Source organism: Strix aluco, chromosome 2 (genome assembly GCF_031877795.1).
Source record: "Strix aluco isolate bStrAlu1 chromosome 2, bStrAlu1.hap1, whole genome shotgun sequence".
Classification (NCBI taxonomy): Eukaryota; Metazoa; Chordata; class Aves; order Strigiformes; family Strigidae; genus Strix; species Strix aluco.
Genome location: NC_133932.1, coordinates 114,895,179 through 114,922,784, shown reverse-complemented (window position 1 = coordinate 114,922,784; position 27,606 = coordinate 114,895,179). Strand labels below are relative to the sequence as shown.

General features: G+C 40.6%; 2 protein-coding genes across 7 annotated transcripts; one reads left to right on the top strand and one right to left on the bottom strand.

Annotated features, from left to right (window-relative positions):
* The first annotated feature begins 389 nt into the window (after positions 1 to 389).
* On the top strand, positions 390 to 9,403 carry POMP (proteasome maturation protein). The gene is made up of 6 exons (XM_074815915.1): positions 390 to 490; positions 2,013 to 2,110; positions 2,971 to 3,031; positions 5,202 to 5,303; positions 7,157 to 7,250; positions 8,893 to 9,403. The coding sequence occupies exons 1-6, from the start codon at positions 488 to 490 to the stop codon at positions 8,958 to 8,960; spliced, it is 426 nt and encodes a 141-aa protein (XP_074672016.1). The 5' UTR covers positions 390 to 487; the 3' UTR covers positions 8,961 to 9,403.
* Positions 9,404 to 11,897: 2,494 nt separating this feature from the next.
* On the bottom strand, positions 11,898 to 25,512 carry SLC46A3 (solute carrier family 46 member 3). Of its 6 annotated transcripts, XM_074815914.1 has the most exons (7): positions 25,321 to 25,510; positions 24,588 to 24,800; positions 19,214 to 19,329; positions 18,456 to 18,583; positions 17,950 to 18,033; positions 16,371 to 16,527; positions 11,898 to 14,660 (listed from the first exon to the last, which is right to left on the bottom strand). In XM_074815914.1, the coding sequence occupies exons 2-7, from the start codon at positions 24,777 to 24,779 to the stop codon at positions 14,573 to 14,575; spliced, it is 765 nt and encodes a 254-aa protein (XP_074672015.1). In that variant the 5' UTR covers positions 24,780 to 24,800; positions 25,321 to 25,510; the 3' UTR covers positions 11,898 to 14,572. The 6 variants fall into 6 exon arrangements, with proteins under 6 accessions (XP_074672015.1, XP_074672011.1, XP_074672010.1 ...); XM_074815910.1 differs by having other exon boundaries at positions 18,456 to 19,329; positions 25,359 to 25,512; XM_074815909.1 differs by having other exon boundaries at positions 18,456 to 19,329; positions 25,321 to 25,511.
* Between the last annotated feature and the right edge of the window lie 2,094 nt (positions 25,513 to 27,606).

The following is a 27,606-nucleotide window of genomic DNA, read 5'->3' as shown; positions in this document are numbered from 1 at the left end:
CCTCAGGCCATCAGTGCTGTGACGCTAGTGGGGTCACCCAAGCTCTCTGCTTTTGCTGCCTGTGGCCCACTGGGAGACGATGGGTTTGACCAAGAAAAGCAGCCCCCACCTGAGACCACAACATGGCTGCCTCAGCCTGCTCTGGGAAGCCATTGATCAGCTCCAGCTTGGGGCCGGGGTGGTACCAAAACCGCTGGGTTTTGCCGGCATGAGGGCACAGTGCAGTCAGTGTACGAGCAGGCAAGCCACGGCCAAAGAGGGCCCAGGGCCGGAGCGAAAGCCCTCACCCCTCACCGCACTCCGGGGCACGGCAGCCGCCTGAGCCGAGGGCAGCAGAGGCCCCGCCCCGAGAGGCCCCGCCCCCGCGCGCCCCGTCGCCGGGGGGAGGGGCGCGGTGCTCCCTCCTTGCGTCTGACGCAGCGCGCGGGGGGCGGGGCGGAAGTGAGGAGGCGGAGGAGGCGGAAGTGGCTGCGCGTGCGGGGCCAAGATGGTGAGTGCGGGCTGGCGGCGGCGGCGCTGGGGGGGGTCGTTGTCATCGTTATGGTGCGGGAGCGGGGCGGACCGGCACGCGTGTGCTCTGCCTGCGCCGCTCCCCCCCTCGGCCGTTGGGGTTCCCGGGGGTGGCGGTCGTTGGGCGAGGGGCGCTGGGGCCCTGCTGAGTCATGGGGGTCCGGTGCGGCCATGGCGGGCGCTGGCGCTGTCGGGTCGGGGGCCCTCACCGCGGAGGAGGCGTCTCTCGCCCTCCCCTGCGCCGCCCGGTCTGTTTCCGCTAGGCATCCTCATGGGTGCTTGGGGCCGGGAGGGCGCGTGGCTGCGGTTAGAGCCCTTCTCCTGGGGGTGGGGGGCCGGGAGCCCCGGTGGTCCCCAGAGCCGGGGCCTTCCTGCGCCGCGGCAGCTCTCGCGGCCGGAGGTCGCGCCGCGGTCCTCTGGGGGGGACTGCCGTGCTGTGACCCCCTAAGACGAATTGGGCACTGGCGTGACTTGAGAGCGTTGCTTTTTGGGAATATTTCACGGTTTTCTACTTAAGTTTGACTTTCGCTTTGATTTTCCCTCTAGTCATCTCCTCCAGGTAATGCATCTCTCTAGCGCTTCACTTACAGCAATCTCAGAAAGGTCTGGTCAGTGTTGAGTATGTTAGTTGGTAGATGCTTTCTATGTGTGCAATAACAGGTAATTTAGGGTTTTCTAATACCATTAAGTTACTGACAGTTAACACGTTAGTACAAAAGACCTTAACTGTAAGCATGCATTTTCTGTTGGATCCAACAGTGCCGCTGGAGGAAACTCGAACAGCTCATTGCTGTCATCTTCCAGACTATTGCTGTCACCTTTCAGAATTCATTATACATTGGTCTTTTTGTGGAGCAATTTGTGTGAACAATCCTGAGATCACTTAAATAAAATCAGGCAGTTTAGCATGAAATTAGTGATTGGGTTAGGATGACTTTACTTAGTAAGTCTGTGGAGGTGTGTTTTTCTGGTCTTCTGCTACAAGTTACTGTTTTTCCTTTGCTCTTTCAGTTAACTGGCATACTAGACCACTTGAATACACCTTGTCCTCTTTATGGCAGCCTTAAACCATGGATAAAATCAAATTGATCTTAATTAATTGTGTTTGTATTGAAGTAAATGAGGGAATGCTCGGGCATGTTCTTTTATGTCCTGTCAGCTGAGCATGGCCTGCCTTCTTCCTTTCCATCCCTGCAGCCCAGGGTGGGAATGAGCAAGGGTTAATTGCAAGCTTAACTGTTTTAGCTGTATCCAAAGAATGTGTTATCAGTACCTTTAACTGTTATCAGACTCTCTGAAAGAATTATGATTTAGTGTGGGGCTTGTGTTTTGGTGTAAAGGATTGCTTTGGGTTTTCTTGTTTAAAGAGTCTCCAAAGTCTAGGGCTTGTACATGAGTAGTTTAAGGAGTCTTTGAGTGCTTTGTTTCATTTGCCTGGCCTGATGGCCCATATGAAAGGGGTCTGGTTCTGTTAAAGTAATCCTGAGGGGTTTTTTTTCCAGAATTCCAGAGGCGCTGCTTCTCTCTTGAAGGATAGTATCCCAATTACTGAATTTTCAGCTTCAGGACCATTTGAAGGTCATGATCTTCTGCGTAGAGGGTACACTTTACTTTTTCTTGTTGAATTGCACAATAGCCAATGTTGAACTTCAGATACAGGAAGAAAATACCTGTTAAGTGTTGTCTTTTTAAAGAAGATTCTTGGAAGATGTATTGCAGAAGCTGTATCCTGAAGTGCATGTATTTAATCAAAATCTTTCAATCATGAATTTTCTGTGAAACATCTCTTCAAGAAGTAGATAACATTAATGGACTTTTACCTGTATGATACTGCTATTTAGAAAAGAGATGGCAAAGTATTAATGATTATGCAATATATGCTAGTTTTAATATACACATATGTGAGTGTGCAATAGCACTGTGGGAAATGGTTAATTGCAACATTGGTACAAAAAGTAAAAATATAGTAAAAACTGGTTTTGGGTTTTGCCATTTTAAATGAGTGCAAAACTATGTACATGTCTTGGATAATGAATCTAAAATAAGTTCATGGAGTTTAAAATGTGGGTAATACCTTCACCCCCCAGTTGTATCTACAACATGCAGTTTCAAAAGCTTGGAGACATCGTGTAGCTTGGACATAATTAAATCTATAATGTTTTCATTTACTAATATTTTTCTCTGTTTCTGAAGGGGGTCAAGGAAGAAAAACTGTCATTCTGTTTTGTCAAACAAAGAAAAAAGGATGCCTGAAACTTTAATTATTTTTCTTCTGTTAATGCTGTAGTTAGAGGTCTTATTTGCTCGTTCGCTATTAAGTTGGGGGTTTTTTTTGTAGTTCAGACTGTGCTAATTGTGTCTCTGTGGGTTGATGTTTATCTGAGATTAGTTTTGAAATGCAAATTCAAAAACAATAGCCCAATTAATTTGAAGTTCAATTTTTTTACTTTGTATTTCTAGCTTTACAAGTGTGAAAAATGAATTGTTGCCTAGCCACCCACTGGAGTTGTCAGAAAAAAATGTAAGTGTAACATCAGATGTAGCCATCTGTACTCCTAACTAATTATGAAGTTTAAATTAACAATGTGGTTACCTGGACTGCTTTGTGTGGTAACAAGTAATGATCAGGGTCTTGCCTTTAACAGAATACAGATGTTCAACAATAGTAACATTTTATTCATACAGACAATGTTGTTGGCAAATTTGTTTCATGTTAACCTCACACTTGTGACTCTCTCCACTTCAGGTATGTAAGTGGGCTTCCAAGTAGGGATTTATTTAGTAAAGTTTAGTCATCTAAAAGCTAAACTACTTGTGTATGCAGCCTCTGTAGTTAGGTGGAGGGCACATCTGTCGCTTCTGGAAGGCTGATCCTCCCATTTTGTCTATAGTTTACTATATATTTTCATTTTCAGACTTTCAGTCTGTGGACACATGGATATTTTTCATTAAATTACTTGATCCTATCTAGAAATTTTACACATACATTTTGTTGTAAGTGTATGGAATATTGTCTGGCTTAGTCATCACTTGTGGACCACTTAACCTGTGGACCACAGGCCACTCTGGAAGGTAAAGGGAGACTGGACTGACAGCCTTGGCTAAGTTTCTGGTTGAACTGAATCTTGTCTCTGGTTCCTGTTTTGTCAGCACAGAAGATCTGATGTAACAAAATGTCCTGAAGCAAAGGCAGTATTTAGATAGAATGTTCCAAATTGCTAAACTAAGCAGCATAACGAGGTCTGAATGTAATGTCTCGTATATTATAATTCTAACCAGTGCTAGTGTTGTCTTGAGCTAGTGTTGTCTTGAGTTAAAAGGATGATGTTAATGTGACAGTAACTTAATGAGCTTGTTTAGAAATACTATAAATGTTTCAGAGCTATTTGTCAATTGATTTTTTTTTTTTTACATTTGACTGCTAAACTCAGTTTTTAAGTCTGTTGCTGTATAAAACCTGCATAATTAAAAGATTACATGTTAGAGAGAAAAAATGCACAGAAGTAATTGAAACAGACAGTGTGATCCCCTAAGAAGTATGTGAAACTTTTAAATTGGTTTTTTTCACATACTGTTTGTTTAGTTGTTCTGTACCTTTATGGCCAGTTTATTTAAGAATTACTTTTATGTACATTTGAATGGGAAAAGACTTACATGGGTGTTTTTACTGCTGTAAACAGTAGGTTATTCAGCTAGCACTAGTAGAAACCAAATATTTCTGCTACCCAGATAAGGACTCCTACCTTTATATAATAAAAGAAATGGAAAAATAATGTGACCAGAAGTGTAAGTTTGGGGTGAGGCGTATAAATGGTATTTTTTGCTAACTTTTGGAGAGTGTTCAATACAGGTGGTTGTGAAGAAAATGCATGCTATGCCTTTGACTTGTATTTTCCCATTGGTTTTTGAGATCCCTTAGCATAAACAGGATGATAGTCTCATATTAGTAGGCTTTTGTCATGGTGATTGAGTACAGGTTTTTAAATAAGAGATTTGTATTTTTTGTTTTCCTTTACAACATTGTATTGTGTCAACATTATGGGCACGTCACTACTATAAAAAACAGATTTCAGACTGGATTACTCAAGTTTAACATTAAGCATAAGTTAGTGTACTTCAGTATTTGAGCGCCAGTACTTTTTCATTAAAAGAACCCTCTACTAAATTTCCTTTGTCTTACTGATGAGTTTTAGAGCAGTTGGTAAAATTATGAGCTTTCTTTTGCTTTTCAGAGCCATATGGAGTATATGTGATTCTCTGTTTTACTTCTGATCAAGTGTTTTCAAGTAGAGTCTCTGACGGCTAACAATAACATCAATTGTGACTTTCAAGTTTGTGTTCATTAAACCAGACTTAGCTTCCAATTTGTGCTGATAATATTGTAGTAATGTAAAGCAGTGCAAAACTACACCACTTGGTGGTGTTACATGTGTTGATTGTCAAAAATGACAAAATAAAATTGCTAATATTGATTTGTAATGAAATCTAGCAAAAAGCAATTTCAGTTTCATAAAACAAATATTGCTGCATTGCTGTCTTTCATGGATGTTTGAGACAAATGACAGTATTGCAGAATTTTTACATATAAATTTAATAGGAATGTTCATTTAAGTAGGATGTCACAGATCTCTTCTATGGCTGTACTTGAAAGTAACTTTTTTAAAAATAAAAATCAATGTTGTTTGTGATAGTTCCAGTTAAATCAAGATAAAACAAACTTTGCCACGCTGAGAAATATTCAAGGACTCCATGCACCTTTAAAGCTGCAGATGGAATTCAGAGCAGTGAAACAGGTAGGCATTTTTATCCAACTGGTACAACTTAAACCACTTGAAAAAAAAAAAAAAATTATCTTGGAACATGCTTTCAGAGAGACATCTTTCTTTGTTGAAATATCTTATGTTTCCAAAAGAAATTCTTTTGCTGGACTGTTTGTCTTAAAACCAACGAACCAAACACTGCAATTAATTTCCAGAACAGTCAATATGCTAAAGCCTTTCAGCTACCATGCTTTTATTGGTTACTTGGTGAAGTGGTAACTGCTCCAGGCTTTTTGAGGACTAGCTTCCTGTAAGACTTCAGAGAAAAGCAGGAGGAGTTGAATATTAATTCTTAAATTAACTCTCCTCTGTGGAACGTATGACCTTCATGGGAAGGAATCTCTGCATCTGTAGGCCAGAGAGACTTAAGAATCTGAAGCAGGTAGTGATTTGGAAGTGGATATGGAGGTAATGTGAAACCTGAAGCAGTAAATTTGCTATGTGTTTATTATTGCTCCACAGCCTTTCTTCCTAAGATGAGGGGAGGTCTGCAGAGGGTTAAGTTCAAAGGTTTTAACTCTTAATTGGGAAGCTTCGTCTGTCTCCTTTTCCTTATCTCTTAAGATGGGAGAGTAACTGGAGGGAGGCTGACTTTGTCCCTTAGGAAACATAGAAAGCTCATTGGTCCTAGTAGACTTTTTTTGGCTTGTTGAAATTTGTCAAGCTATGAAGAGTTGTTTTTCCAAATGAGTTGGAGCAATTTTATATTTCCTTCAAATGGATGCAGTGAGCTGCATTAAACATAGCAGAAATCACTAGTCCTGAAGATGTGAAAGTCAAACAGGATGTATGAAAACATCCTTTGATATCAGCTGTGCTGTCTTGTGAGGAAAAATCTATTTCCTAACTTATGTTAGCATGTGGCAGAAAATGAGACAGGTGAGGATCTCCTGCTGGTGTGTCGCCTCAGGTATTCTTGGGGGATGGGTGGGGGAAATATGGTGACTAGAAGGTTTTTCACACCCAGCTTCATGTTAGATATACAAGTTCTCTTGTGGTTTAATTTCACTTTTCTAAAATATTTACGATAATAGTGTATTTGAACTTCTGACAGTTGTATCAGTAGTGATTATTTTCTGTGTAGAGATAGCTATATGATAATTTTATGGTTGTAAAATATGTTCATGGTATAACTGAAGTATCACTACTAGTAGCGAATGCAATTGTAAGTACAGATATGCCATTCTCAGAATATTTAGGATCTAAATGCTGCGTGTACCACTTGAAAATTTTTTGTAATACTCTGGGTGAAGGGTACAGAAGAGAGTGTTGAAAGTGACTGGGAGTGAACTTAAAGCTTAAGAATTGGTGTGAATCAGAGAAATAATTATGATTTAGATTATTTGCAAGGAGGCTTCTATTTAGATATGAAAATTAATATAGCTCTTTCACTTACATTCCCGACTTGTGTCAGAGATGTAGGAAACTTATGTGGTTTCCAAACACTGCAATATATGTCAGTTGCCCAATACTGATCTCAGGGTGTAGATGTGTTTGTTGTAGTGAGCCTCCCCACCTTTATGTGGTAACAGAGAAGGAAAAAAAACCTACTTTTTTAAACTACGCTATTTGCTGTAGCAGCTACACTGCAGTGAAAGATGCAAACCTAGTGAAAGGCTGTTCTTTTCAAAACAGAGATAAACAATAGAAGATGGTGATGTTAGGCCAGTCTGTGTGTGCCAGTAGTTCTCTTATTTCATCGTTGTTTTTGAAGGAAGAAGAGACTTTGCGTGTGGCTTCTCAGTCACTTCAGACTGAGCAATCCAGATACAAACCCCCTCAATTTCAGACTTGCAGAAACTTGACCTCTTGTTGTCTTTTTACAGGTCCAGCGTCTCCCATTTCTTCACAGCTCAAACATAGCACTGGATACTCTGAGGGGAAATGCTGAATGCATCAGTTTTGAGGATATCCTTAATGGTAAATACATTGTTTTGAATGTTACAGAAACATTTAACGGTAAAATTTGGGAATTGTGAAGTTCTTTGCCTTTTCGGAAAAAGAGAATTAAATACACAAAATACGGAGGAAAAAATTGAATTCCTAGAGGCAAAGAAGCACTGGGGGAAGAAGAAATAAATGTGGTTCAGGTGTTAGTTGTGTGGAAATTACTCTGAAATAACTGAGTAAGCCAGTATTTGCTTGTAGACTGGGTTTCTAAAGAAGTAGATTATGCACTTAATATTGTATGCCTGTTTCCTCAGAAGCTTTTGAGCTACTTGTGCAGATTTTGACAGGTGGAGGTTACAAAGACACAAAGTTTTTAGAAGTTCTATAACTAAAAAGAAAGAAAGGCTAGAGGAGAGATACTGAACTACTAAACCAGAGATGTGGCAGGGGAAGACTCCCTCAAATTACTCAGTAGTTTGCAGTTGTGTGGTGGGATACTGATGGACAGTTAGTTTGTGTGAAATAGAATAAACTTGGGAACATAGGTTAAAAAAAAAAATTTCTTTCTAGCTGGTAGTTAAGGACATGGAAGGAGGCAGAGGGTATTTTGAGGTGGGATTGGAGAATGGAAAAAGCCAGTGAGATAGAAAACTGGAAATAATGGAGCGGTAAGTGGGAATCTAGAGGCATGAGGTAAATCTGGGATTATTTTCTTGGATGGATTTACAGGGAGCAAGGGAAAGAATCTTAGATTATTGTGGTTTGGGGTAGAGAAATGTCAAACATAATTTATAGGAATTTGGTTATTTACCAGCTCACATCAAGCTGTTTCATCTTTATAGAGTGCTAAGGAGTGAGTGGGTTGAAAGTCGGTTTTGGTAAGCTTCCATTTATCTGGAACTGGATTACAAAATTTTGGTGTCTCTAGAGGAATCAGAGGTGTTAATATGACTTATTTATGGAAGGGAAACACTCAGATACATCCATAAAGAAAGGTGTATTTCTTCCAAAGTGCAGTCACCACCTTTTTTCTGGCCTTGACTTTTTTTTTTAAATTTTTATTTTTTTTATGGAAATTAAATTCATACTGTCAGTATTGGTATCTCTTGTGTCCTCTGCACATTCCTTAATAACCTTTGAGTACAGTGGCTATTGTCAAGCATACTTTACAGGATGGAGGAAATCTCAGAGATATTTAAGGGCACAGAATTTCTGTGAAACTAGGCAGTTAGGTGGCAAAGAGACTATGAATGTGTCCCAGCTAACAGAAGGGAGGAGTGTGAGCTCCTTTTGTGGAGAGAAGTTGCACTGGGAAGAGATGTGGGGCACCTGTGAGAGAAGAGCTTCACTCAGATTTGAGTTTTTTTTTAAATGCAAAACTTAATCAGCCTTGAGATTCAGGCCACAGGAGACTGTGCTTATGTAGAACTGGTTGGTTTTAAAGTGTGTGGGTCCTTATGAAACACTGTTTCACTATAGATGCATTTATCTGATGATTACTTTGGATATTTAGGAGTTACAGACCTGCCTTGTGCGACACTGTCAAAAATCAGTGAAGTAACTGTTGCACTAAGCATTAGGATGGAAAAAAAAGAGAAATACGGTGATGTTTATAGTTACTGCTTGTCTCTAGCTTGGTAAAAGCCTCATGCTGTTGACTTTTTTTTTCCAGATCCTTCACAGAGTGAGGTTATGGGAGAGCCACACATGATGATGGAATACAAGCTTGGTTTATTGTAACAAAATGTACTCCACAAAAATGTTTTGTGCGTGTCTTTATACTGCAGATCTAAATACATGATACTAAATTGACACTCAGTGTTAAGTAGTCCTACAGTTATCATTTGCCTTCTTTGATGAAAAGGCACATTAAATGTTTAAAGTCTATACATTGTTCTGTGCTTGTTGTCAATTATATAAATGTCCTGTAACTAGGTAGTTTAATGTCTCTTCGTACACTGCTCAGGACAGTAGCTTCTTAACTATGGAAATGCTGTATATGTATACAAGAAATCCAAAAATACCCATGCATTTTAAATCTGATTACTGTAGGTAATTTAATGGATGTTCTTGCAGAAGAACTTTTTAAGGGGGAAAAGAAGGTATTTTCCATTGAATAACTTTGTTCATGAAAATTTCCATACACTTTTTAAACTATTGAATAAAAGTTTGCTATAAATGCTGTTGCGTTCCAAAATATATTTAATCATAGATCAAGAACCTCTTATCTACAACACAAACAGTGTTGTTCCTTTTTCTTGCAATATCTTTAAAGATCTTTTTAATTTCTGCACTGCCAATGGAATCCTGCTACACGCATTTTATCCCCCCTTGTTGACAGTTGTTTATGAGCAAGCTGTTAAGCTGTTGTGTAGATTTGGAAGTATTACTGTAAGAAGGATGTTAAAGGTCTGAATTTTTCCATCGGTGTCCCTGAGAGGATATTCTGGTTTCTGAAAGCAGAAATAAGTTCCACTTGAAGTTTAAAGAGGTATTTTAAAATCCATTTGGGAGCATAATGCAAAAGAGCACTCCTGGATCTAGGTATTTTAGTATTCGGAGATAAAGAAAGAATGCAGTGCCTAATTATGACAGTATGTCATAAAACGGCTGAAGTGACAACATGAAGATACAGTGGTACTGGATGACAAATACAGAAGTAATTTTTTGTGGGTTTACCAAAATCAGATCTTAATTAAGGGAGAATGAGACACCTATACTTTAATATACCTTTTAAAGGAGTGGACCACTGAAAGGTTTTTTGTGTGTTTAAGTGTGGGGAAGGTGTTATTAAATTCAGAGTTGTAACAACTGTTTCCTGATGTCATACATGTGCATGTGTCATATCCTCCAAGGCATCTAATGTGATGTGGCATATTAGGAGAAAGAAAGGTGTGGTTCAAAAGATGTCATCTCTTGTCATATGTGGGTAGCTTGAAACAGTATTTCTAAGACAGGAATGTCTTTATTCAGGTTTTAATGACTTGGTTAAATTGCTAAGTGCACTTCGTGTTCTGTTGTAGATAATATTAGCAGAAGTATTGCTATAAACTTCTTTTCACAACCTCAAATATCTCTTGTGCTTTTCAGTGTGCTTAAAGCTACCACAAAGTCCCTACCCATGTGGGCAAAAGCCTCTAGCTTCTGTCCTGTAAATTTTACAGTGCTTTTACGTGCATCTACTGCGAAACATTGCAGCAAATTAAAAACATAGAGATGACACAGTATGAGACACTTCACTGGTGGTTTTATTTGGTTTTATATTTAAGCTTGTTTCATTTAAGAAGTGAAGTGTCTAATACTGTCTTTCACTTGAGTGTTGCAGACATTAGAGGCTTGTGCTATGAAATACAAGTTATTTAATTTATTTTTTGCCTTAGTGAGGTTAAACATAGGATCAGTAAATTGAACATGCAGGTGTAGACCTTCTCACTATTTTGTTTTCCATAGTTATCCTGGTCCTTCTGTGAGCTGATATACTTTAAATAAAGTATCAGAATTGGCTGCTATTTTATAAATGACAAATTTTTTGGCAGTTTTGTATAAAGCAAAAGTAAACTGTTCAAAAGTAAACTGTGCAAGCTTGTGGTTCAGTAGGCTTTGTATTGCTCTAGGCTCAGGCCAGAAAGACTGAGGGATTACTTTGCCAGGTCTGGGACAAATTAAGATACAGGCGAGGATTTTCAGGTCTGCCTTCCTACCAGCACTGTTCTAGAAAACAGGGAGCCATCCCATAGTGGTACACGGTTACTGGTACTGTGTAGCTCCCCACCTCAGTGTATGTAGCTGGCTGGCCTTTCCTGGTGTTGGTTGAAAGATGGATGCTATTGAGCAAAACTACATTAAGACAAGTAACTTAGTGGAGTTTCTCATTAGTGCAGCAAAGAGCAGACACAGATTAGAAGGCCAGACATAATTTCTAGGTGGTTTTGTTCAACAATTAGTATACTTCATTATAATCTTGGGTCAGATGAAGCCATATTCAGAGCAAGGATGTTGCATTGTTCATCATGTCTGTAAGGAAACTAATTTTAGGGGGTGGCTAGGCTGGGAAGTAAATAGTATGTGTAAGAGGCCTGTGCAAGAATTTATGCTATTAATAAAGTAATGGGAGTCAAACAGGACTGAGGCAAAGCGCTTCTGAGATAAGAAGGAAGGGTTATGCTTGCGGACTGTTGCAGTGTGTTGAGCTGGGGACTGGGCTTCCTGGCCCAGCCCCTTCCCTCTGTTCTACAAGCTTCATTCTATAAAGCAGGCACTGCAAGTAGCAGCCTGGGGAGGTGTGCCAAGCGAGGTGTGCTGGCAAGGGGAGCTGGGGCAGACCCAGCCTTGGCCCTGCGTTGGACTCAGCCTGGGCAAGGGGAGGAAGGCATTTGCAGATCTGCTGGGTGCACCACAAGCCCCCACGCTGGCTTCTTGCAGACAGCAGTGCTGTCCCTGCTCTGTAATTCCTCACCTCCTCTTAGGGCTGATGTTCTGGGCAGCATCCTTTCCTCTCCCCAAGAGCAGGAGGGAGGCAAAAGCACATCTTCCTGCACTGCTGTTTGTTTGTTATGACCACCAAAAATAGATGATACTATAGTGCTGCTGCTTCTGTTTACATAAACATTCCTCCACCAGTCATCCCATTGGCTATTTGTCAAAAAACAAAGCAAGAACTACACATACAACACAGAGTTTAAAAAAAAACAAACTTCATTATTAATTTATGTCAAAATTATTTGCACTTATATACAAATAGAGCAACATTATAAACTTGGAAGATTTTGATTTAATCATCTGAAGTGCATTAGTATGTGGTTTCCTCACCTTGCACTGTGCTAGGCACTTTTAAAAACACAGTTCATATCCTTCATGTGTTTTGACCTGAACTCACAGTTCTAAATGCTGTGTCTACCAGAAATACTTTGCAAACAGCAAGTACTTTATACAGCGAAATCAAACCATAACAAAGCCATTCCTGAAGTGAGGTGCTTGTTCTCATTTGGACTGACACAACGCCACTGTGGAATGGGCTTGCTTTGTTGCTACCCAATGCTAGCAGAGGTGTGCACTGAAGAGGAAGTGAAGGCATACACCCCTCCTTAATTTGCTTTACTTTTTCCAGGCAGTTGTGTGTGAAACAGTTAATTTCATAAAGCCTTACATAACTGCATAATGAAGAGGCAAGGAAGACAATGTAATCTTTGTGCTGAAATCCTTCACATCAGTGTTTTCTTAATCTTTCTAAAAGTACCCATTATGTTTTGGACCCAGTGATTATTATAAAACTCAGCTTGCTTCTCCAACAAGTTGATAGCAGCTTGGGCACCTCAAGGGAGGAGAATTAAGCAGTTTTATTTACTGGACAGTGTCTAAACTAGCTAGGAAAAGCTAATGATCTTTAATTGCCAACATCAGCCTTGGTAGTTCAGGACAGAAGTGCAAGAGCTTGCAATAGCTGTTAGCTGTGTATTCATTCCCCCTGTCCTGGATAGGTGACACTTTTTTCACCAGCAATAGGTAGGTAGTGGTCTCCTGGATAGTGTAAACTCTACCTTACTTAAACCCTATTCCAAACTTCTCAGTGATTACAATACATAGCTTGGAAACAATGCTGCCATTCAAACAAAAAGGATCTACAACAGAATCATAGAACTGTTTGGGTTGGAAGGGACCTTAAAGATCGTCTAGTTCCAACCTCCCTGACATGGGCTGGGACACCTTGCATTAGATCAGGTTGCTGGCATAGTATCATCATGATGTGGTACTAACACTTTTTGCTGGAGTACCACTGAGCAGTTCTGCAGAAGTAGTCTGTTCATATGACAGATACTAAAGGCCGTAAGCAGATCGTTGATTACACAGCATATTCTATGTCTGTCTTCATTTTTATCCTATGCTGTGTGCATGTGGAGTCAGTTCCCACATCACAATTGCTTTCCTAGACTTTTCCTTCTGTAAATGTCAACCACTTTACATTATTTTCATTTCTCTACCTAATCTGTTTTAGGGGAAGAGAGTCACATACAACCTACCTGTACTTTCAGGGATCTGAACAGTATTGGCTGTCAAACTCTGTCTGAAAAAAACCATGTGGGAGTGCTCCTTAACATGTTACATTTACACTTCTGCTCTGCTGTGCATCCCAGAAGCTAATATGCTGGATAATTTCTGCTTAAAGATCTCAAGCAAGGTGGTGAAGAGTCAATGCAGAAACTGATTCCCAGGTTTGTCAGTCTCGCCAGTTTGCACTGTGGCCCTGGGCAAGTCATTTGTCCTCTCTGTTGATTTCTCTCTCTCTGCAACGGGGAGGATCATATCTATTATGGAAGGAGGTTATTAATAGCATTTATAAAGTGCTTTGAAGATGAGAAATGCTGTTCAAGTGCTCATAAATTATGCTGCATTCATTGCAAGATGATTAGATGCATGATTCAGATTTGGTCACCCCGTTTCAGGGTTGTTAAAAAAATAATCAAAGATCCAGTGAAAAGAAATGCTATTAAAGCCTTTCAATAGAAGAAACATTTAAGCTAAGTACAGCTGACTTAACTAGAAAACAAGTATCTACGGGACAAAAAATAGAGGTGTCTGTATGCAGTCCCCAATATATGGAAAAGGATAAAAATAAATGTGCAATATGGCCTCTGCAAAATGTAGGCATAGGCCTAACTTCACACTCCGCAAGCTGGAAATTTTCTAAGTAGTTCTGTGTGAAAATCCATTTTAAGAACTAAGTCACAGGCAAGGTCCACACATCATACATTAAACTTGCACAAACACTCTCTGCTAACCACAGATCAGTGTCTACTTACAGCAGGTGCAAGTACTGTCTCCAGTTTGGTTGCTTTCTGAAAAAAACACCTTTCAGTTTAGTAATTTTGGAGAGGTTTGGGGGCTTCACCATTCAGACAGGCCTTTTAAGATGTACACAGTGGACATCGTCCTCAGCTGGCATGAGCTCCACTGGCTTCAGCAGAATTGCCAGTACCCTCTGAGTTGATAAGCTTATCTCTGTCACCCCACTTAGAATAATACAAGATGTATCACAATCCACAGCTGACATTCTCAAACTTGAGAAGGGGTAAGTGGAAAGAGAGTATCATCCTACCTTATTTTTTCCTTCATGCTGAAAGCAGCATTAAAATCTCCATTGCCAGCCTATTTGCATAGTTAAGTATAAGAGTTAGCTTTACTCAAGTGCTAAAAAGAGACTGGATATAGAGTGCTACCAATTTAGTGCTTATTGCTGCAGGGCCACTTTGAGATTGCATCTGCAACTGTTGTGTTATCTCTATGGTCTCTGAATGACACAATGGTCTCTGCCACTGCATGTCACATTAGAAAACGCAGGTAGGTGAATCCTTTGTTCAACTATCAACGCTCTCTATGCTGGATACTTCTTCAGGTACAAGTAGAGCCAAGTCCTCCCCATTCCAGCTTGTGCACAGAAGCCAGCTGTAAGACACAGATAAGACAGATACCTTTAGCTGATAGTTAAGTATAGCATGCTGATTCAGCACCAACAAACACTCGATAGCTCCTTTACAGCCATCTTCTGTGGCACAAAGCTGTTGACATATCTTAGTAAACAGAAGCAATGACAATACTTATCCTTATTACACAAGTTAGACAATATTATTACTGCTTTCTTTGATAAGTACTAAACCACAATGCCCAATTTATTACAGACTAGAACAACTGTGCTTTCTGCTCTCAAATGGTAACATTGCATGATACTCTCAAAAGAAAGGTTTTAGAAGGAAGGTTATTCAAAGGGTGAAGTATCTCAGACACTAATGACAGAAGGAAAAGAAAAATAACTTTCAAAAATTTAGGGTGATGGACTACAGTCCTGATTGCAGGATGGACTAATTGATGGTAAATATCTGTTACTTTTTGCACAGAAGAGAGTGCTTTCTTAACAGAAACTTTCTCTACCATACAGCACTGAACTAAACTAAAAATAGTATTTAATAACACAAGCATTTACTGGGCCTTTGTTAATATAACTGAATTCCCCAATTTTTTATTACGTTACTGAAAAGTATTCTACACACACACACAAGACCCCTTTGCTTCAACTCCCTCAGGTCTGAGACCCATCACTACCTTAGTCTTAAGTGACCACTAGTGCAGCTTCTCTGAATAGACTGTAAAAACCCTGTAGTGAGGTAGGCACAGACTTGAAATCATGTGAAACGTTCTAAATCTACAGTGTTATCGCTCCCTATTTGAAACTTAAACTTCAGCTGATGTAGAGATAAAAGGTGACTGAGGTAAAGTTTATGCATTGGAAAAAAAGATACAAGTCTCCAGCAAGAGTACCACCCTCTTAACGAAAACAGCTTTCCCTCCCTTGAATATAAGCCTATCTAATGTAAAGTGATCCTTCTGTCATTTAGATTTACATTCCAGCATCCTAAAAAGACATAATTTACACTGGAAATAATATAAAGTGAACTTTGCTTTTGTGAATACTCTTGAATAATGATATTTCACTGTCAGTATTACTAGATGGTCACTAGATATCATTATATGCAAATACTATAGAGGCATATTTTTTAATCACGTCTAAAGGTTTATTCATATAGACCTTAAAGCTAGTTCAGATCTTTTACAGATTTCAATGGCACTGGGTCACAAGGTACCCATGACCAAGGACCAGGACAGATAGCTCTCCATTAAATTCACTGGGTGAACCCTCATTAGCATCTAAAAGAGCTCAGATTGCAAAATTAAGCTCATGCCTTTCCAGTGATCTGTTACTTTTGTTCTTTGTCAAAAGGCTTTCCTGTAAGAAAGACCATGTAAAGGTTTCAAACCAAGGGAAGGCATACACATGCAGTCAAGGGTATGGTGTATCCCACTAGTAGTACATTGAGGGTAGATTTCAGTTTGGGGGAATTAGGTGACAAGTTCAGAGCGCAAAGCTGAGGGGAGGTAGCTGGATCAGGGCCAGAATGGGACTGATGATGGGAAATTGCCCGCAAACATGTAGGGGGGTAGGTATTGAAGAGAGAAAAAGTGTGAAAGTAGAGTTACTAGAGCACAGTAGAAAATACTGAAGTTTGAGAACTACTGCACTAAACCATTCAGCTTCAACTCATATCAGAACAGAAATTACTGGCAAAAGCAGTCAGAAGCACCCTCCTGATCTGTACTTACCACAGGACAGCCAGTGGAATTAGACAAAGGCCTGCTGACAGGAGGAAGCTAAAGCCTGAAAACCATGCAACAGTAGCTGCATAGAGACTATTAAAAACTGAAAGTGAAATACTGCCGGTCACAACTTCTAAACAGGCAATACAAGCAAACACAGCACCTGCCAAAAACAAATGGATGAATTACAAACAAAACAAAATAAAACTAAAACCCCTTCAAAGTACTGAGGTTTTTAAACTTGTTTTGAAAGATCTATCTACAGTATTTTAGCAAGTACGTAAGTAACAAGCACCTGAGTATCGTATGTCTTTGCTATGGAAGTGTCTTCTGGGGGACTCTTACAAAAGACTTGGTTTTTAAAATAAAAAAAAAACAAACCCAAAAGGTTGCTGATGGAAACTATTTTTATTTGCTACTGTTCTGCCACCATACCTACTTTTTTGAATCTGTTTATCACATGAAGTTCAAACTGTTCATCCTCACTAATCATGTTCTGCACATCTCCATCCTTACACCCTACAGTTCTCCTCTCGATTCTCATTCTTCCCTTTCTTGCTTCTTCCTTCTCTAATCTTCACTCTTATATGCAGAAAAGGCTCTGATCCAACAAAGACTGCTGGTTCAGCACATAACCATCTCCTCATTTTTGAAAAGGAAGAAACAGCATTTTGGACACGGAACTACCCATTGGGGTGGCAGTCTATCCCATCAGTGTCTCGTTGAACACATTTTCCCAAGCTGCATTCATATTCATGGGGCCATAAAAAAAATCACAATAGGTAAGCAGAAAAGGATGATAAGAGGCAACCTGATTCCTGCATCAAACTACTCAAGTAGCTGAAGCCCTGAAGAATGCCAAGAAACTGCAGAAACAGAGGTGTATGTTAGCATAGTTAAGTACAAACAGATCTTTATTTTAGTGTATAAAGATATGTCTTTTAAAAAATAAAACCAAGTAACTCAGGAGAATGCTTCTAGAAAGTATATGCTCCCCAAAATCTAGAAAGTACATGCTCCCCAAAAGCAAAATATGGGATACCAGAGCCACATTTTGAGGCCTGACATGCTTTTTTCTGTGTTCCATAAGGAAAGGACTTGAGAAGTAATATGCATCACGGCACCCATGAAGCTGGTTACATAGCTCAGGATCCAAGTCTAACTGTTCTCAAGTACTTTGGGGGCTGACCATCTACTGCTTACCTTTCTAAATTATTAAGTGTGACACTGACTAAATAACAGAAATATATCTTTCTCTGCATGTCAGAACCTTGTGAACATAGAAGCACTTGTGAAATCACATGTATAAATCTCGAGCACTCCTCTGCTTCAGGTTCCCCATGATCTTTATTTTTATTTTATTTTTTATTTTCCTTTGAAGCTTGAAACTTGCAATAGTTTTTAAACACAATATTGTTTATATTAAATTCAGAATCAAAAGGTATTAATACCATGACACAGGGTCATATTATATGGAACCTGAAAGAAAAGCAGTCTTAAAATACCAATACACATCTGTAGTCTTGGTGCATCTCTGTTCTGAAATACCATATTACTGTATTGTTTAAAACCAAATTCTACTCACCCTGTTCACCAGTGAGAACCACTTTTGACAGCATGGATCGGAGAACAGGAATAGGCATAAAGCAGAGCAAAGATGGCACTCTTACTGTAAAGCAGTGAGTCAGTCATGAGACACTGAAGTAACAAAAAATCCAGAATTTTATAAATATATTGCAAATGAATTAGTCATATGCTTTTGAATGCTCAGTTCCCCGAACACTAAAAGGCAACAGAAAAGTCAAACTAGAAGTGCACTGAGACACAATTATCCAAGCACAGAGAAATTAATAAATGCAATATATCTCTATGGTACTAAAATCAAATCATAAGCAAGTAATTCCATTCTCTCTCCACACACTTCATCTTTTAACTAAATCCCAAATCAGTCTGACCAACTTTGTATATTTTACCTCTTTATGATTCTATCAAGACGGTACGTCCAATATCTACCAACTGCACTCACTACAGATAACATAGCAGTATTTTCATATATATTGTTGACCATAGAACAACTGATTCTGAACTCACCTAAAAACATGAGCAGGGTAGTTTTGGCAAAGGCTGCCATGATCATTCCTCCAATGTAAGAAAATATCCCAATAAAGACAATATAAATGTCTTTGAGACATTTGGAAAATAAGTAAACTCCTAAAAAACTGGTCAGAGAGACAGAAGTGAACACAGCTGCTCCATATCCAATGTAAACTTCATTCCAGCAGAGTGGCTCATCCAGTTCATACAGCGTAAAAAGTGAACTCCCACCAATCATAGTAAATAAGTAAGTCATAAATGTAAAAAGTAACACAATTATTAAAATTCTCTTTTTATAAGGGGCAGTTTTAAAAAGCACGTACACTCCAGAAAATGTCTCTCTAAGAAGTTCTTTCCAGGACAGTGGTGCCTCATGCTGGAATTTAGATACACCTACTGTATCTTCCAGAAAAAATATAATATAGATAATATTAATGACATGAAGCAGAGATGCTATCAGAAATGTCCATGTAAAGCCTATTCCTCTTAGAAAGTAGCCAGATGACAGTCCTGCCAATCCAGATACAACTCCAAAAATCAAATCCACCACAGCTATTCGTGTTGTTTTCTGCTTCTCATCATGACACACATCTGCTATAAAAGCAAAGCCTCCTCCAAGGAGAGTTGCCATACCCCCAAACAGTCCAGTAATAAATGCAACCACAAATAGGATAGAGAGTGACAAAGAAAAATACGATATTACAGTGAGGCAAATATCAGCAATCAAAGCTCCCACTGATGGAAAAACTAAAGACCTTTTGCGTCCCTGGCGATCCCCATTAGCTACAATCACAAAGGCAACTATAAGGCTGGGAACTGCCCCAGTTAAGTCCAACTGCATATTAAAAACAGAGGCTTTTTCTTGAACTTCCTGCGAAGAGAAAACAAAAATAATTGTAAATGCTATAAAGACTGTAAAAAAAAAAAAGAATATATTACACTTACATAATGAGTAGCATGCAATACAATAAATAGCACAGTATGTTTATAGATTATAAATTATATTAATATAAAACATAATACAGAGAATATAATTTTATATTACATGACACTATTATAATAAAATACAGTACATTACTGTATGTTTATAAGAATGCATTATATTACAGTAATCATTAATACAAAAGAATTGCTTATTCAAAGACGCCTGCTTTTGTAATTTTATCTTCAATATTCCTCAAACATCCCTTGTTACTTTTTAATCCAAAACTTATTTCTTCAAATACAATCTTACTAGTACTCTTGACAGAGAAGTTTCAGTGGAGACAAGAGAACAATTCTTTTAAACAGGCATTTACAAGAGCTGGTGCTTATACTGTAAGTGTCTCTTTCAGTGCAGGGTATGGCAAAAGGACACTGGGCCTATTTAATCTCTCAGAAATCAGTAGTAAAACAGTCTTTGATTGAGGAACATACCCCATGCTCCCTACTCACAGATCATTTTTCCTCACAAATAATCCTCCTGAGAGGGTTACAAGAAACAATTCACTGACTAGCACACTGTGCAAGTAAACAGATCAGAATTTGCTCTGACATCCCAATGTACGATGTTAATAATAACAATAAACATGTGAAACACAGCATTAAAAATTATACTGACTCACAGATATGTGAATTAACTGATTTTTAAAACACTGTAAAGGTCTGAGTTCAGAAACTGCCCACATCAGTGATGTCTCTATAGATATGCTACAGCAGGCATTCACATAAGGAACAGCAGCTATCACTATGACAATAACCTGTAAACACCCATTATGGGAAAAATTTCTGTGTCCTTTTTAACAGAAGTATAAAAGTCAAACATAGCTAAAAACCAACCAGTTAACAGAACACGAATGGCTTCAGAAAAAAGAACTGAAGAAAAGTCAATTAAAAAAAAAGACTATGCTGTTACGAAGCCAGCTGCTAAATGATGCTCAACAAGCTAATTCAGATCTTGCTTTTAATGTGTCAATGCAGGCTCAACAGCCAGCAGTCGCAACAGCCCTTTCAAAGACAACCACCTGATCAGACAGAAGAGCAGCAGGGGGAAAGGAAGTAACTTCGTTTGCACTAATCCTTTAAACTCTGTAAGACAAACTTTCAGATGCAGAGAGTAAAGTCACTCTAAAAGTTTTCTTCAGATTGTCTGAGGTATCGCACTGACTTGGGCAGGGGTTGCACTCTTCAGTCAGTAGCAGGTACAGCTGTGTAAGTCTTCACAAGCCATTCTCAGCCTGTATTCAAGCCATCTATATGTTTCAGGTGTTTCCTCTGTAGCTAACATAATCCCCACTGAGTAGCATCCAAAAGATAAAAACCCCCTAGAATTTCCAGGAATGTACTTTGGGCAATTCTAAAAGCTGCTGAATGCTTTATAAAATCATATGTATATTATTTATTCATTTACAGCCAAAGACCATGAGTTTCTAGTTCAGTCTCCTTCGTTTACAAGATACCAGGGTTTATTGCAAGAGGAAAAGTCAACTGATCCCGAGGTCCTCAAGGAAAGCCCTCAAGATCCTCAGCACTCTGGAGTCTTTTACTGTCTTCCCTTATGGTGTCTGACTACCTCAGGATTCATGATGTCCTGTCCACTGGGCAGCACTGTTGTCACCCTGGAAGGGTCAAAACCATGAAGACTGAACAAACCAAGATGGCAAGTGATATCCTGATCTTTTAACTCCTTCCCTCATGACAAAGAGAATTCTATGTAGCTGCAGGCGTTGCTTCCTTACTAGGATCATCAGGTTCAAAGACATGAGTGTCAAAGAATGCTAATACATTAGAAATAAAACTACATGTTGTTATATATCATCTCAACCCACATACAATACAAATACTAATGAAGTGTTAACCTGGAGGAATAAAACAACACAGACTTGGGTTTCATTGCTTTGGAAGTAGGTGTGCAAAACAAAGAATGTGGCTACACATCCAGATACTGCAAATGACCGTCACTTTGCTGACATAATGACTTGTTGTCTACTGAGGAGAAGACAACTAAGAGACAAAAGTACAGAAAAACTCCATTTAGCATGTAAAGCGCTCAACTGCCCATGTTTTTATAAAGTCAATGGAAAGGAATACAGAAAATGATAGGTCAAACCCACAGCTGCTTTAAAATCATGTAACTATTAAAATCAATGGAATTACATAAATTTGAAGACAAAGATCTAGATTTTTAATCTGCAAATTCACTCTGAAAAAATGCTCATGGTTCATAAAACTGGTCACGGTTCTGAAAAAATGCTCATAGTTCTTAAGATCACAGATTTCAAAATTAAAATGAAGAAGCAATTCACTTAGATAAGGTTTAAAGTAATAGAGAAGTATAGTGCCTGAGGCTGAACAATGTACAGGACATGATAAACTGAAAGGCTCATAAAATTAAAAAATATTACTGGGTAGCAAAGGAAAATGCATGGATTGGATAATAAATAAGATGGATGATAAATAATGTTTAATTTAGCTCTTTCTGAGCTAAAAAAAAAGGATTATCCAAGCCAGTGATTGGAATGCTTCAGCTTGTATTCAAATTACCTTTGAACTAATTTTATTATAAAATGACTAATTTCCTTCAAATTGTAAGAAATAATCAATCAAAATGCTGCAAAGACTATCCATTTTGAACTATATTCTACTTTTTTGCAGGCTCCAAGGGATTTTTGTCTTCAGTTTCCTTTTATGTTTTGCTTTGAAATAGGTGAGATGAGGATAAAGTTTCTCCACTCTCAGAATGGAAGGACTTATACTAAATTAACTATTTCGGGAGGTGTTCTTCTAAAAGTCAGTGCCAAACAGGGCCTGTTGGGAACACTCCTGACAGCAAAATTTACAGCATCTGTAAACATAAGTCAGTTAGGATGGTCTTGGAAAATCTAGAATACCTAATTCACATATCCTCAGGAAACGGCTTGGGATTGAGTTACTGGATCTACTCTGGATCTACTCTTTGGCCCATACACAGGCCCATGCACAAGAGACCACGTTCCACTGAAATTAATGGGTGTTTTTAGCCTTTTACATTCTTATGTAACAAGTGTGGTATCAAAATGCAGGCAAGGCATCCAGACAAGAGCATAATTGTTCAAAAGGTCATGCCCTGCTGGCAATCAGTTAAATGGAGAGAATGGAAATCTGGCAGGAAAGGCAAACAAAGAAGTTCTGTTGGCCATTATTTAACTACCATCTTGAAGGATTCATGTTCTCAAATATCAAGTTAATTATACTTTGTAACCTTTATGCCAAAACACCTGTAATGTGTGAATTCACCACCACATGAACCTGAGATGTTATCTAAACTTTAGCTGAAATTAAGCACTCTGCTTCAGTGTTTTGCAAAAAGAACTATGAAGTCTTATATCTTGAACATACGTGATCTCAATTTGAAAATCAGGTTGAATTTGGGGGGTTTCTAGTAAATGCAAAGTGCAGAAATGTTTGTGAAATGTAGGTTTCTTGATGGGCTCTGCGATTAGAACTGTATGCACCAGGTATGGTTTTCTTAAGAGTTGTTCCTTCCATATGACAAAATGCCCATACACAGCACCAAACGGGGAGCTAATACTCAGGAAAACACTTTGGGGAGTAACATATGAACATTACTCTGACAATAATTGGTTATTATCTCCAAATCAATTCCAGTGGGTGGCATACATTACTCTCCTCGGCCGATGGGTTAGCCAGAAGGCATGGTGGACTATAATTCTGTTGACCTTTTTACTTTCACATTCCTTCTACTAAGACTGGCTTCTGTCACATGATGAAGAACCTACCCCACACTAAAAATCCTAAATTATTTCTTTGATCATCTTCAACGGATGCAAGTACCATTACAAAATTTCTTTTATATATGACAAATGAAACAGATAAGCTCAAGTGTTTAGTCTTGTGCATATGCAGCACATCAGAGATTCAAATCTGGGATGTGAGCAAAAATTTCCAAGTGCCACCTTTTCAGCAGCATAGGGGAACGCCAGCTGACTGTTTCCATAACTCTACCTTCTGTGTAATTTACAGTCCAAGTCATCTACTTTTCTGACCCTACAGTGGTTAATGTTCCACTTAATCCAACCTAACCGCCAGTTGTTGTTGCCACGGATGGTTCTGTTGTACTTCTGGAAATGTGTTCCCTCTGCCAGCCCCATGTTAGATACAGCAATCATGTGGCCACAGAGTGTGTCAGAGCAGTGCACTGCTTTTGAAAAAAACAATATTCAAAAAGGAAAAACCTCAAAAAAAGAGATGAGCTTTCTGTTGAATGAGCGTCCTGATCAAATCCAAACTGTAACCTGTAATTGCAGAACTGTGAGATACAACACATGAGGGGGAGCAATGGGCAGAGAGGGGAAAGGAAAATGGAGTACGATCATCTCTTCTGCTGGCAGCCCATAGTTAGCTCTGCTTAAATGTAGCATTAAAACTGGACTGGAAGTGCAATGGAAGAGATTCCAATCAACAACTAGCTATCCAGCATGCTGAACTATGAAAAAGCACTAAAAATGTAGTGGACCATGGAATTCTGTCATCTTGATGTCTTTGTATTTCAACAAGGCAGACAAGCACTCTGAATGGTAAACCATCAATTATATATTTGATTATGAAAAGATCAGTTAAAATTTTTTGACATTTGAAAATTACAACATTTTTTATTTTAAGCTCCCCCATTCTTCATTCTTGTAATTCCTCTGAAATAAATGTATTTTAAACTAGATCTTATTCCCAAAAATTACAGGGCATTTGCTAAACTTTACATAGTTACAAAAGAACACCAGAAATCACAAAGACAACTGATGGCTCATAAGCACATCCACAACCCTTACTGGAAAGAGAAGCCTTCAGTGGTACCCCTTGTAATGTCAGCCCAATGCCAATTTGGGCCCAATCCTCTAAAATGATTTCCAACTCCTGCGAAAATATAAATTTATCTCAGCATCCTCCTGGAGACAAATCTTTGTCTTTAAAGCAATACAACTACCTACAGCACAACACAAGAGCAATGAGACAGTAAAACTGACAGCAAGTTACAGAACTACCGCTTTTCCCTGTATAAAAGGTTAGGGAAGGTTATATAAAAGGAGGTTACGCCGAAACAGCACCTCCTGGCTGCAAGTTTATTTACAATTGTTATTTTTTGTTCCCTCTTACCTTCTGCTTGATATAAGCCGGGCTACTTTTATTCTGTTCACAGTAAGTGTCATTGCTATCGCTTATGAAAGTGGAGTTGTACTCTTCCTCCCACAGCCGCCGGTAGATGAACTGCTGCACCACCGGGCTCGTCAGGGAATACACGAATATGTAGATGAAAATGACGGGCTCCACGCACAAAACCTTCCTCATTTCTGGGTCTGGGGTTTAATCCTGCGTAACGGAAAACACAAAGCAATTACTCACGACGTGAAGGGAAAAGACCCGACCTGCCGGCACGCTCCACCGCGGCTGCTGACAGCCCGCACCTGCCCGGGGGACGCCATCAACGACCGCCCCCCCCCCGCCCCGGCCAGTGCCCCCCGCACCGCCGCCCGCCGCCCGCTCTCCTCCGCTCCGCACCGGCCCCCGGCGGCGGAGGTCACGCAGTGCCGGCGGTGCGCGACACCGGGAGGCGGGACGAGGCGGGCAGCCGCGTCCCTAGCGGAGCAGTGTCCCCCGCCCCCCCGTCGCCGCCCCCCCCCGGCCGCCGCCATCTCGCTCCGGTGTCGCTCGGTCCCCGCGGCCCGCGGGCGGGGCGCTGCGGCAGGCGGGCCCGCGGCCTGGCGCTGCGGGCCGAGCCGGGGCAGGCCGCCGGGCGGGGGAGGGAAGCCTCGGCGCAGCAGCTGTCCCCGGGGGGCTCGGCGAGACGAGGGGACGTGGCCTCCTCGGCAGCCTGGGGAGCAGCCCTCACCCGAGAGGAGGAGAAGGGTCCCCCCGCGGTGTCCGTACCCACGCCAGGGGACGCGCGGGGTGGCTGCTAGCGGTCATGGCAAATCGGCAGTTCCGGGGTTTCACCCCCGAGCAGCAGCGTGCCAGACATTGCTGTCGCGGTGTTTACAGGGCCAGGGAGTTTGTTTTGGCTGGTTACGCAACGAGGATCTTTCTTATCAGCGGGGCCTGGTTTGACACCGCTCTGGTGAACCCGGGGCTCCCGGTGCTCAGCGGGCCCTGGGCTCAGCCTGCCCGGGCCGGGGGGGCCGCCACGGCCCCGCTCTGGCCCAGGAGGAAGCTGTGGGTTGTTTCTGCTCCACGCTACCGTGTTTTCCACTCTCAACTGCCATGATTTAGAGGTGTTACTGTAGCTGTTCCCCTTCCACATGCTCTTGGCTTGTCAGGGTGTGTACAAGCAACATTTTTTAGCTACCAGCTGGTCTCCGGTTAATACATCTCATTCTCTCTGAGTTTGACACAGCTGGTGCCGAGTGTCAGGGAAAGGTGCAGTGGCCTGTGTCTGTGCTGGAACAGCTGCTGTGGCGCATGCTTCGGCTCTACAAGCAAGGTCCTGCTGGTGCAGATCCACGGTTGCGCTGTTTTCTACCCACCTTGATGTACACAACAGAGGGAGCACGCCCTGGCATTGGAGCCGTAAAACTTCAGGATGTGTTTTCCTGTACAAACTACAGAAGCCTTGTCTGTTCACTCATACTGGCTGCTTGCTGGGTTACAAATACCGGTTTCTCTCTGCTTTGAGGTAGGGTGCTCTCGGATGGACACCACAGTACCCCTGCTTTCTTCTTTCTCTTTGGTGCACTGTCATCTTAAGACACTGAATAATGATTCTGGCTCCTCACAGGTGTGATACAAGGAGAGGTGACACAGTTGGGGAGCCCCAAAGGACCTCCTTTCAGTCTTAAATACTGCTTTTCAATTATATATATTGCAAAAAGTCATATTTGCTAAAATCACATCAAAACTTCAAAGGTTCCCTGATGTATTTTTTCTCTTAAAACAAGAAGTGCACTTTAATGACTTCATGAATATTCAGTTCCTTCATAAACTGATTTGAAGCCAGATTAACTGTAACATGGGTCATATGATCTCAAATAAAGCTTTAATTTGTTCACTGGCATGTGACATGTCATTCAGTCCCAAATTTAGGGACAACACTGGCCTGTCATGTGTCTCTTAGCATAGGATCAGCCCAATGTACAAGCTCAGCAGCTTTGATCATTTACTTGAGATGGTGAGCTCGTTTGGTCCGGCATATAGGCCTGCGCACAGAGACACAGTCAGGCAGACAAAGAGTGATACAAAAAAAGTCCGTCTCTGACCTGAGATCAACTGTAGAGAGTATTGTCCTTCTCCTCGACCTATCCAGGTCCAAAGTCTGATTCATCCTGTAACAGCATTTTGTTTGTCACAAGGTAAAGCAAAAGCAATCATGTGAGGGTTACACGCAAATGGGCTGTTAGATGAGAGGGGCTGTTCAGGTCACTCAGCTAGCTGTTAACATTTATTTGGATGTGGTGAAGAAGGGATTTTAAGACTCTGGGAAGTTTATGTTGTTTTACAAAAGGATATTGTTCAGAGCCCCGTTAGGTCTCTTGCTAGGTCCAGCTGTGCTGAAGAGCATGTTGCTCATGAACAGAAGTGTCTGAGTACAGCTGGTTGCTGGGCAAAACTCTTTTTAGCTAACAGTCCCTTCAGAACAGCCTTCCCCGTGCCAAAGAGCAGAGCTCTGGCTCTGTGATCTGGAGAGGTCCTCTGCTTCTGTCCTTCCTACCTCCAGTAACTGTGTTTAAGTTTGGGCTTGGGTTTGTAGAGGCAAATGACTCCAGCAAAGTTGTGGCCTTGCCAATGCTGAAGGCAAGGCTGCAGCATGAGTGGGCACCTCTAAGCACCTGATTATCTTTGTCCAACAGCTTGAAGCCTGCTCATGAGTATCTTCTAGTGCTGACAGGGAACATATACTCCTCATGCAAGTTCACTGGAACAGACTTGGCCCTCCCTTGATCCCAGAACCCCCCTGCAAGGAGAACTAAAGACGATAGATGGGATTGATTGAACTTTTAGGATTAGGTTTAGCCGGGTGATGCTTATCCTTTGAAGTGAAGCATTTCCAAATAACAGAATACATGGCAAACTAGCTTCCTTTCTCCCCTACCACCAATGTTCATGTTGGCCCAAATTTGAGTGACATGCCAGTGAACAGACTTCACAAAGGTCACAGGCATGTGGTGGCTGCAGCTTTGCAGTT

What these genes read in the sequence shown, in the direction of transcription:
- SLC46A3 (XM_074815910.1), bottom strand. Translation starts at nt 24,779, where the DNA reads ATGAGGAAGGTTTTGTGCGTGGAGCCCGTCATTTTCATCTACATATTC. An exon ending in TACCCTGCTCATGTTTTTAG is followed by an intron (nt 18,034 to 18,455) that starts GTGAGTTCAGAA and finishes ACTGCTTTACAG; the next exon opens with TAAGAGTGCCATCTTTGCTC. An exon ending in ATTCCACTGGCTGTCCTGTG is followed by an intron (nt 14,661 to 16,370) that starts GTAAGTACAGAT and finishes TGTGTCTTACAG; the next exon opens with CTGGCTTCTGTGCACAAGCT.
- POMP (XM_074815915.1), top strand. An exon ending in TGGAGTTGTCAGAAAAAAAT is followed by an intron (nt 3,032 to 5,201) that starts GTAAGTGTAACA and finishes TGTTTGTGATAG; the next exon opens with TTCCAGTTAAATCAAGATAA. An exon ending in TTTTGAGGATATCCTTAATG is followed by an intron (nt 7,251 to 8,892) that starts GTAAATACATTG and finishes TTTTTTTTCCAG; the next exon opens with ATCCTTCACAGAGTGAGGTT.